This window comes from Aegilops tauschii, chromosome 5, assembly GCF_002575655.3.
Source record: "Aegilops tauschii subsp. strangulata cultivar AL8/78 chromosome 5, Aet v6.0, whole genome shotgun sequence".
Classification (NCBI taxonomy): Eukaryota; Viridiplantae; Streptophyta; class Magnoliopsida; order Poales; family Poaceae; genus Aegilops; species Aegilops tauschii.
The window spans coordinates 352,930,173-352,941,896 of record NC_053039.3 but is presented as its reverse complement, the minus strand read 5'-3'; the positions used below and the strand labels follow the sequence as shown (position 1 = coordinate 352,941,896).

Here is an 11,724-nt window from a genome sequence, read left to right as displayed (position 1 = left end):
TCTAAGAGTAGGAGGACCGGATTTTTTTTTCAGCTACTACATGACACAACGGGCAAACCCTATTTGACCCGCGTTGCGTCAAAGTAGTCGGGGCTCCTACGACTGGGCCGGCTCATTTTCTTTCTGTTTGATTTCTTTTCTTCTTTTCTGTTTCTTTTTTTCAAAGTTTATTTTTGTTTTCAAAATATGTTCAACAGTGGCAAAAATGTTCACATATTTTCGAAAAAAAATTCGAATTTTTTTTCTTGTTTTATAAACAGTCGGAAATTTGAAATATGTTCAGAAATACAAAAAAAGAGAATTCCGATTTTTTTAATATTTATTCTAAAGAATTAAAGATAAAAAATCAAAAAAGGGTCACAATTTTAAGCTTTGTTCACAAATTCAAAAAATGTTCTATTTTCCAAATTGTTTCAGAAATTCAAAAAAGGTTCAGGGTAGTTGAAGAAATGATCGCATTTAAAAAACGTTAGTAGTTAAAAAAATGAAGATTCCCCAAAAAAATTCGAGTTTTAAAAATATGTTCACAAATATATTCACATTTAAAAAATTCACTTTTTACAACAACAAAATCACATTCAAAATTTCAAAAAAATATTTAAATCTGAGTTTCCCATGCTTCCTATTTACACACCAAAGTTTAGTAATTACAGTGGCTCGACGAGTATCACAAACGAGAGGTCCCCTTGTTCGAATTGTCACAGTCACATTACTTTTGTTGTGAGAAGTTTACTCTTTGCGTGTGACTGGGCCGGTCGAGTTAAATCAGCCAGTGTGCGGCAAGCGTCTGTTGGACGCAATGCACGGTGGACGAGCATCCACTCGCCTTAGGCGAGCATAAAGTGAGCAGGCCTAGTAGCGTTAGTTTGTTAGTTTTTTAAGTGCATTTCTATTTTGAAATATTCTAAATAAATATATTTCAAAAAATAGTTTAGTCAAACTTCTACAAGTATTCATGGCACATTTAAAGAATGTCCATACCGTGTAAAAAGAATGTTCGTGCAACTTTTAAAAATGTTGATAGCATTGAAAATATGTTCCGTGACATTCAAAAAATGTTAATGGATTCAAATTTATGTTTATAACATTTGTTTAGAAATTTCTATGCAATTTTAAAAAATGTGTCATTTTTTAAATGTTTGATTCAAAAAAGCATGCCAAATGCTCACTTCTGTCAAAAATGTTCGTGAAATTTTAGAACGTTTTTCAATGTATAATAAAATATGGTAATATAACATTAATTTTTTTGAAATTTTTTAAATTACCCATTTCAATTATAGGTTCGTGATACTTTATGAAAATGTAAAATTAATGTAAAAAATGGTTACAATTTGTTTAAATGTTCAATGTGTATTTGAATATGTATTTAAAATAATATTCATCATGCATTTGAAAAATGTTCAACGTGTTTCAATAAATGGTTCCACGTGTATAAGAGAATTGTACAATGTTTATTGAAAAAGTAGAAATGTATTGAAAAACGAAAACGAAAAACATGAAAAGGTAAAAGGAACGCCCCCCCCCCCCCCCCCCACACCTACCCCCGAGAAAAGTAGTAAAGAAAAACTGAAGAAATAAACAGAAGAATATAAAAATATAATTCAAAACTAAGGAAAAGAACCGAAGAAACAAGCATAAAACCAAAGATATAACATCCGTCAAAAAAAGGATATAACATTCGTTACTTGGCCAGCCCATTCACTCCAGGCTGTAGGCGACAGATGCATATATCTCGCAGTAAGCGTACTGCAAGATATGGCCTCGCGGACTGTGTTGCCCAAGCTCACGAATTGCAAAGCCCCCTAGCGTCGTCATGGTGGATCTCTCTCTGTGCAAGTTCTCATTGAGCCCACTTAACGCGGCCTGTTAGGGTGTGTCGTTCCTTTCCTAATTTATTCCCGTTAACCAAACCCTAAACACTTCCCAAAACTTACCTTTTGAAATATGTTTGATCTTCACTAAAGTTGAATCATGTGTTTTTGATACTTGAGGTTACTATATGATGTCTAGTCTAGAGATCAGAGGTAGCCGATTAACTTTCTGGTTTATCAGTTTGGTCCATGGTGATTGGTCTATGTGTTGGCATCGGTGAGTTTCAAAGCTTTTATGTTTGCAAGGACAAGGACTATTCCAAATATGAGATTATTAATATGGACATTTCCAGTGTTGAGCTAGGGCACTAAGGTTGTACTTTCTCCGTTCAGGTTTATAAATCCTCTTCGTATTTTGTGTCAAACTTTGATCATGGATTAACTACACAAATTAAACTTACATATAAAAAATTTATAACATTGATTTGTATTCGACAAAGGTCTTGAATGGTATTATTTTTACTATATATAACATATACTTTATTAGTAAAATTTATAATCAAAGTGTGGCACAAAATACAAGGGGGGCTAGTAAACCTGAACGAAGTACTTAACTATATAATTAACTGGACATGACTACAGAGTGGCGCTGCACTATGGTTTTTATGTGCCTCCTCCCCAGCCACGTATGTTTCAAGCATTTAAGCACATATCACCATTTTTTTTGGTTGTGATTTTTTTTTAGAAAAGATTATCTCTCGAACCCTTGACCCAATTGACAATACGGTGTCACCATTGGTTTCGTCATGGCAATAACTAGTAACTTAATTGCCTTGTTACTGAACGTTACTCTCCTCCCATGTAAGATTTGCATGGTAGTACTTATATGCTCCAATATTTTCTCTTGTTTTAACACATGAATACTTACTCTCTCTTTTTCCATACATTATTTATCATAGAAAATGTTTGTTACTAACATGGCAATCATAATAATATAACCTGACAACCTGAGGTGAGTTTTTTTGGTCAAAACATAGCAGCATGAGACCTTGTTTTTAAGCCTTCATGGAGTCAAACCCAAAGGTGAATGCTTATCATTGGTCAGATTAACGATTTGTGAAATTGATCATTTGGAAAGCTAAATCTAGCAATTAACACAATATTGTTAGTATGAGGTGGTAGATTCTTGCATGCATATACCTCCACTCTCCATGGTGTATCTTTCTTGCTTTCTAGGTGTAGCACCACCATAAGACAAGGGTGCATACCTATGCCACTTAGATTGTTTGCAGATAATTTGTCACTGTGGGCTATGTGTTACGCTAACTTGTTTCTTGCAACTTATATGGGCTTCGTGTCATCAATGAATTTGCAAAGTTTATTCAAAATTTGATTAGGGTACAAGTCAATATATTTTGTTCTTATGTTCATTCCCTTGACGAAGAAAAATAGATCACGAATATGTCTGATGTGAGGTCATCCAAAGCTTCATGTCGGATTTGTATCGTGTTATTTTTTGTGTGATTTTGATTTGTCTTTGTTGATGAACATAGACATATTGGTCCTTGTTGTATCACGCCTGACTTGATTGACTGCCACAGATTCTTGCTCTTATTCACTTCAGGTCCATAAAAGATGGCCGGGACTTGGTTACTAGTACATGCCCCTTGTTCTATACTTGTTTTTTCTCAACAACTCCCATGGTAAAGGAATTCTAACTTGATTACTAGCCATTCTTTATACTATCTTTTTCTTTTGAAGTGCTATATGTGTCTGAACATTACACTTTGCCCCGATGATAGACCAATCAGATCATATTTGAATATGCCCAGTGATAAGCTCTTGTTTTATGAAAATTTCAAGTGGCTAGTGGTGACTGTGACCACTACAAAGTTGCCTCCCATTTTGAATCAAGTAAAATTGACAGCTCAACTTTTAGAATATTTAGCTTTCCCTTTAATGATCCTATGGAACATATTCTTTTTGCCAGAATCATATGAAATATTTAATATAGAAAATCGCTCAATGATTATGGCAATCTGGAATTATTGCAAGCAAGGAAGCATGAGCAGTATACATAAGTCCACGAGAATAGCGCAAACAAAAATCATCTTAGATTCACTTTCCTATTTTTTTAGCTTGATCATCTGCAAAGCGCAAACCTTAACTAAATAGACCCTTATGAGTTACTCCCTCCATTCCGAATTATAAGATGTTATAACATTTTTCTGAATCAGATGTATATAGACGTGTTTTAATGTGTTTGTTTGCTCATTTCAGTCCGTATTAGTCCATACCGAAATATCCAAAACGTCTTATATATAATTCAAAACAGAGGTGATATCTACTTGAAATGCTATAAGAAACATGCTATCATAAGAAAATTATTGTAACCAGTATTATGGCTCAACTGAAACTTGAAAGTTACACCAAGACACCTTTGCTATAACCACTCTTCTGTCCTTACCTAAGATAGCTTTCTGCATATCTTCTAGAAAGATAATTTTGTTGCTTTTGTTTTGTTACTCGTATAAGTTAATATTGCTTTCGCACATGTTCTCCGGTATCCCCTTTCTTGGCATGTGATTACCCTTCCCCATGGTACAGGTTGCCATCATCGTACCCTACCATTATTGCGCTGGCAGAAGGCTATTTCTTGAACACTTACATTCTTTCACCGTGTATCTATATGTGGAGAAGGTTCTACAAGCCGCCTTGTTACCTAAATTCCATGTATTAGTGAGTAGTGACATTCGATATACTGAAAAGATACACTGTTGCCATGTGAGGCTATATCTATTTGTGAGAGAATGTTCAGGCACATACAAGCAATTGCATTGCATCAATAAAGAAGGAATGCTGGCAACAAACCCAAGGAATAGTTTGCGAAAGCTCACTTTTAAGTGTCGATCATCGAAGCCGATACATTACCATATTTGCTTAGTCCACTTAAATAACACGATATTAGATAGAATGTATACACAAACAGACCACATACGATGTCCCACCGCGTTACAGAAAAACGTGAACCGCGCTGTTTCTTCAGCACCATCACGCTGTTGCACCGTCCAGTTCCGCTGGGAGGATATCTTTCCTCGGCGCCGGGAGGTGCCCCTTCTCCTGGAGGCTCTTCACCGTCTCGTACAGAGAGTCGTTGACAGGAGTGAACTGGAGGCCAAGATCCTGCAGCTTCTGGTTGGACATCTTGTAAGGCTGCTTCCGTGGGTTCACCTCGTCAGAGCACCTGCGCACAGCCATGGCACACATGTCACCAAAGATGCCGCATACACCAAAGATGCCGTACACTTTAGTGATCTAAATGCTCTTATATTTCTTTACGAAGAAAGTACTATGAAACTGCAGCAGGTTCCATTCATTTTACCACTTATCATTGCGCCAGAGCAAAATGAAAAGTATTGCTCCCTTGGGTGGCACTACATGCTAGCTACAGACGAACTTGTCATTCTCCACCATCCGTTCCATTTAAGAACAGTCACTACTCACCACATCCGCAAAAAGAAAGGTCACCGCTCACTAGATGAAAGGTAGGAAAAGTGTTTCTGGATGATCGCGCAGCACAACAGTTAGTTTTGATTTGCTTACATAAGCCAATAATGGCCCATATGTCTGCACTGCACTAACATGCTACTGAGCTTATTGAGTATGATGATCACACAGCACAATTGTTCGCTTTAAACAAGGCGTCAGGTCATCAGGAGCAGAAAGCTCAAGTTACGTGATTTGGTTCCTATTTTAAATTCAGGAGCAGAAAGCTCAAGTGACATCATTTGTCTTCCCTTTTAAAACCGGGATATGCTATTTAGCCAAAGTGCACAATTTTAATATGATCACTTGCCACTTCACTACTTCCTGACCATGAAGCTTTCCCCCCTAATTGCTCCACTTGTCAATTCATAGGACATGAAGTGTAATTAATTTGGTCACTCCAAAAGAACAGAGGAACTGAGTAAGCTATCGCCAATCATTGAGCAGACGAATATGTCTAAGATATCTTGATGCCACATTTTCTACTAATTTCAACTACTACCACTTTTCAGGCTCACTATCCACCAAGGACAGACATTCAAAGTGGGTTTGAAACTGTCTGGAGAGGTCTACTTCTTGATGGAAGTGCTTCACAGGTACTACTTTTCTTATTTCAGTTTTTCATTGCTAACATAAACACTATTACAGATTAGGTCAGATCTTTTTTACTTGCTTACGTATTGATCAAACTGAAAGGTTTGTCAGCATGCATATTGATCTTGCCTGCCAGCAAGGGAATGTCCATTTACACGTCAGGACAAGTGTTCCAGCCAGTATGCTTCACTCTTACACATGACAGTTTAAAAGCTTTATATTCCAAGTCGTTTCGCGGTACTAAGTGCAAGAAAGCCTAGGCTTTTCGTGGCGTCACCAGTGAGTTCTCGTTCACCCGCCGCACCTACTCCTAGAGCTTTAGTGATCAGTAAGCCGCTCTGCGCTCTTGTCCCTACTTACCAACCTAGGGTGGGATCCACATCCACCTTAACCAAGCACTAAATAAGATTTCCAAATCAGCACTCATCAAGTTACCAGTACTCATAATAACCAAATTAAACTTTAAAAATCCTCAAGTAGAGCGAGTAAATCCTCCGAAGTGAGATCACAAGATCAGAACATGAGACGGCTAAGCTGAAACAGAGCAAGAAATGTTGTTGCGAGGGCGCACGGTGGATGTTGCATGTGGGCACTCACCTTGTTGGGACGGGGTACTCGGGAAAGAGCTTGCCGAGGATGTGGACGACGTCCTCGCGGTGCAGGACGCGCTCGGCGCAGAGGTGCCGGCCGGAGGCCCCGGGCGCCTCGAAGACCCGGACGTGCGCGGCGGCGACGTCGCGCACGTCCACGTACGCCTGCACCGCGTTGGCGTACTTCTTGGCGGAGCCGTCGAGGTACTTGAGGATGTGCGCGGCGCTGGCGTTCACCGTCGGCTGCAGCAGCGGCCCGACCACCAGCACCGGGTTCACCACGACGAGGTCGACGCCGCGCGCCGCGGCCTTCTCCCACGCCGCCTGCTCCGCCACCGCCTTGCCGTAGCAGTACCAGTTCTGGTGCACCAGCAGCACAAACACAACACAAGATCGTCAGTGACTCTGTCAGGTTCGGCGCTGACGTCGTCCCTATGCAATAGTTACGCGACAGCGCGCATCTTGTGGGACCGTGGTGAATACTTTTCCGGATTTTCTAGTCGACATCTATGTCCTACTTGCACAGAGGCTTTTGATCAACTTCGCAATCAAAGAGGCTTGTGCTACACTATTATGCGAGGAATGTAATGATACACGTCGACAAGGACATGCATCGACCATGAACAAATTGACTTCGAATCGTGTGGTTTCGTGATACGTCTTCAGTTGATCTGTTGGTTAATCGTCTTACCCAGATGTTATATTCTGGAGTTGGTGGTGAAAACGACGCTCCGCTTTCCTTTTCCGTACGTTGGAGGAAAAAATTGCACGTGAGTGTGCGACACGTGAACGACGTTGCCGAATGTTTGAGCTTCCGTAAGCAAAGCTGCCGGCTGCACACGCGTGCACCAAACTGTCTAGTGTACTTACTGTTTATGCGTGTGGCCAATTTCGACATAATTTAGCATGCCGGAAGCGGGTTGCTTAATCGGTATAAGTACGGGTACAAAAAAAGAAGAATGCCGGAAGCGGGCTGCTTAACCCGTAAGTACAATATAATAGGAGTAATACAAAAAAGAAAAACAATTTCTCATCGACACACTTAGGCCATAGCATTTTTAATCTACACATACTCTGTCTTTTTCGTTGTTGTTGAGAAAACTTCTAAAATCTAGATATTGTGCTTCGCTTGTGCATGCAACAGCTCATACAATTAATCATGCCCTGTTTGTGTCTCGATCACAGGAGGGCATGAAATTAAACCATTAATTTTATGCCTATTCTTTTTCAAGGGATGTTCTGCCTATTCTGGATGGATGCAACTAACAAAGACTTCTGAAGATTCAAAAAATAAAGATAAACGAAGACTTCTGAAGTGGAACAAAAGCCGAAGGGAATTGAACAGAGTCTGGTCGGGTTGCTGACCTTGGTTTTCTTGCAGAATTCAAGGTCGCTCCAGCAGGACTCGTCGACGACCACGTCGGGACCACGGTTGGGGTCCATGGTGACGGCGCCGATGGACGACGTGAACACCACCCGGCGCACGGTGCCGGCGTCCGCCGCCGCGTTGATCACGTACTCCGTGCCCCTCACCGCCGGCTCCACCATCTGCTCCTGTTCAGACGCACGACCGAGTTCACCGCAGGCGTGAGCAAGCGAACCGAACAAACATCAGCACGCAACGAACAAGGACAGGACAGGAGGCGTGGCGTACGGGGTCGTCGGTGACGGGGGAGGCGGTGTGGAACACGCCGTGGCAGCCCTCGACGGCGGCGCAGATGGCGTCGTAGTCGAGGAGGTCGGCCTTGCAGAGGACCAGCCTCTCGGCGGCGCCGTCCAGCGCCTTCAGATGCGCGTTCTTCGGATCATCTGCAGCATCACATCACGCACGTTAATTAGCCCCGAAGTTAAACGACGCAGTAATGTCGTCGGTTACTATGAACTTGAATCTCGATGGTGCGCGTGCCTGGGTTCCTCACGGTGCCCTTGACGGTGTAGCCTCGCTCCAGGAGCAGCTTGACGAGCCACGACGCGATGTACCCGGCGGCGCCGGTGACGCACACGGTCTGCCCGTGCCCGGGCAGCTCCTGCGCCGCGGCGGCGGCGGCGGCGGCGACGACGGTCATTGTTGCTGTCACTTTTACACTGCTTGTCTAAACAAGATTGTTGGTGAGATGGAGATGCCACGTACGAGCTACGGATAGAAGAAGGAGCTCTACTGCTGTTGGTTAAGTTTGGAGCGTCGCCAACTTTATAGGGCCGGAAAGGGAAGTAGTTGAGAGAACGAGAGGGCGGAGGCCGGCCATGCGTGCCTGTGGCCCCTATAGACGGCGACGCGGAGTTAGGTAAGGCGGTAACAGTAATACGATACGTAATAAGCTTCCTGGTTTCATGGCTCGAACGAATCATTTTTTTTTTGAGGGGAATGCTCGAACGAATCATTAGCGGGTGAAACTTACGCCCCTTTGCCGGCCTACACCAATGCGCGCGATCGACGGAAGATATCTGTACCACCACCACCAACTTTTGCAGCCAGTTGTCCCCTTGCAATTAACCACGTCGATTTAGGCCCAAATTAAACTTCGATCGTGGTAGTAACCTTTTTTCCTGGCGACGCACAGTTGCACTGTGCGTTATTACTGTATGTGATGCGACGTTAGGGTAGGAATAATGATGGCAGGGTGAGTGTTAGGAAAAGAATTAGGCACGAGGCGTGCATTTGCATTTGCCTCGCGGCAACCACATCAAGCGAGATAGTATTTGGATATTGGAACGTCTGCATGCATGTGGGACAAAAAATAACATATTGGCTGCACGGCAGACGATGAAGCTCGGTGACCAGCACGTAGTACTTCCTCCTGAAGGTTCGACGGCGGCGAGCGGTAGCGTGTCCGCGCCGGGTATCCGTTAACAGCGGAATTGACGCTCTGAGATTGTACTGTAGGCGCGGCGGCGGGGCCGGGGGAGGGCTAGTTGGACGGCAAAAGAGCATGGGGCTGCACTGCACAACCACTACGGGCGGCAGGGCGAGGCCATTCCCGCTGTTTCCGCTGGAAAGAAGGCGTTCAGCTGGCTGATGCGATCCATGGAAGATCTGAGCCACTACGACTACCAACTTTATGGGCAGTAGTGGTCTCCCTGTAACCACATCGATTTAGGCCACATCGGAAAGGCCAGTGCTAGGCGCCGGCCGGCCGGCCCAACTTTCGGCCGGTCGGGCCCCAGCCTTTCGTTCCTTTCTGTCGTAGCCGTCCGATCGAGCCTCTTGCACGCGTTCCTTCTTCCTCTCGATGCAATATCCCGTAGCGCGCCTCGTCGCCCCTTCCTCCCCTCTGGCTTCGTGCTTGCAGCTCCGCACGCCGGCTCACCGTCGCTGGCGTAGCTCGTCGGCTCGGCGGTTGCCGCGCCGGTGCCCCGCATGGTTCTGCCCCCCTATGCAACAAAGCGTGCTGCTGGTTCCAGCAAATTAACTCGCAGGTCGTAGCATCGTCATTGTTGCTCCATCGTAGCTGATTGTAGCAACGGCGGCTGCCGGCCGCAGCTCACCATGGTCGATTGTAGCTTCCACCGACGTCGGTTGTAGCTTGCACAAATGCTGGCTGCAGCAAAAAACACGCCGCCGCCGTCGGGGTCGCATCATCATCCTGAAACGGTTGTAGGATTAGTCGACGACGCCTCACCAGTTGTAGCTCCGATATACGTGGTTGTAGCATCTCCGGGAATTGACTGTAGCTCCTGCGACGCACGGTTGTAGCACGGCGTCGCCCGGCTACAACTCCGGCGAACTCGGGTTGGAACTCAGGCGAACGTGGTTGTAGCTTTTATGGTGAATGGTTGTAGCATTTGTCGACACTTTGCTGGTTGTAGCTGTTGGGGAACGTAGTAATTTCAAAAAAATTCCTACGCACACGCATGATCATGGTGATGCATAGCAACGATAGGGGAGAGTGTCGTCTACGTACCCTCGTAGACCATAAGCGGAAGCGTTATGACAACGCGGTTGATGTAGTCGTACTTCTTCACGATCGACCGATCCTCAGTACCGAATGCACGGCACCTCCGCGTTCAGCACACGTTCAGCTCGGTGACGTCCCGCGAACTCACGATCCAGTAAAGCTTCAGGGAAAAGCTTCGTCAGCACGACGGTGTGGTGACGGTGTTGATGAAGTTACCGACGCAGGGCTTCGCCTAAGCACCGCTACGATATGACCGAGGTGGATTATGGTGGAGGGGGGCACCGCACACGGCTAAGAGAGATCAATGATCGACTTGTGTGTCCTGGGGTGCCCCCTGCCCCCGTACATAAAGGAGCAAGGGGGGAGGCCGGCCGGCCCTAGCAGGGCACGCCAAGAGGAGGAGTCCTCCTCCTAGTGGGAGTAGGACTCCCCTTTCCTAGTCCCACTAGGAGGGGGAAGGAAGGAGTGGGAGAGGGGAAAGGCAAGGGGGGCGCCGCCCCCCTTCCTTGTCCTATTAAAACTTAAGGGGAGGGGGGCGCGGCCTTCCTTGGCCGCCCCCCCTCTCTCCACTAGGGCCCAACAAGGCCCATTAATCCCCGGGGATTCCGGTAACCCCTCCGGCACTCCGGTAAAATCCCGATTTCACCCGGAACTATTCCGATGTCCAAATATAGGCTTCCAATATATCGATATTTATGTCTCGACCATTTCAAGACTCCTCGTCATGTCCGTGATCATATCCGGGACTCCGAACTACCTTCGGTACATCAAAACACAAAAACTCATAATACCGATCGTCACAGAACTTTAAGCGTGCGGACGCTACGGGTTCGAGAACTATGTAGACATGGCCGAGACACGTCTCAGGTCAATAACCAATAGCGGAACCTGGATGTTCATATTGGTTCCTACATATTCTACGAAGATCTTTATCGATCAAACCGCATAACAACATACGTTGTTCCCTTTGTCATCGGTATGTTACTTGCCGGAGATTCGATCGTCGGTATCCTCATACCTAGCTCAATCTCGTTACCGGCAAGTCTCTTTACTCGTTTCGTAATACATCATCCCGCAACTAACTCATTAGTTGCATTGCTTGCAAGGCTTATAGTGATGTGCATTACCGAGAGGGCCCAGAGATACCTCTCCGACAATCGGAGTGACAAATCTTAATCTCGATCGATGCCAACTCAACGAACACCATCGGAGACACCTGTAGAGCACCTTTATAATCACCCAGTTACGTTGTGACATTTGGCAGCACACAAAGTGTTCCTCTGGTAT

At 44.8% G+C, this 11,724-nt stretch overlaps 1 protein-coding gene across 1 annotated transcript; it reads right to left on the bottom strand.

Annotated features, from left to right (window-relative positions):
* Positions 1–4,690: 4,690 nt before the first annotated feature.
* LOC109774003 (cinnamoyl-CoA reductase 1) lies at positions 4,691–8,753 on the bottom strand. The gene is made up of 5 exons (XM_020332722.4): positions 8,448–8,753; positions 8,196–8,350; positions 7,907–8,095; positions 6,549–6,901; positions 4,691–5,055 (listed from the first exon to the last, which is right to left on the bottom strand). Exons 1-5 carry the CDS (start codon positions 8,605–8,607, stop codon positions 4,863–4,865), a joined length of 1,050 nt encoding a protein of 349 aa, XP_020188311.1. The 5' UTR covers positions 8,608–8,753; the 3' UTR covers positions 4,691–4,862.
* Positions 8,754–11,724: the final 2,971 nt, after the last annotated feature.

Excerpts from the sequence above, each read along its gene's own strand:
- LOC109774003 (XM_020332722.4), bottom strand. The coding sequence starts at position 8,607 with ATGACCGTCGTCGCCGCCGCCGCCGCCGCCGCGGCGCAGGAGCTGCCC. Across the intron at positions 8,351-8,447 it reads GGGCACCGTGAGGAACCCAG|ATGATCCGAAGAACGCGCAT; the intron begins GCACGCGCACCA and ends GTGATGCTGCAG. Across the intron at positions 5,056-6,548 it reads GAGTACCCCGTCCCAACAAG|GTGCTCTGACGAGGTGAACC; the intron begins GTGAGTGCCCAC and ends GGCTGTGCGCAG.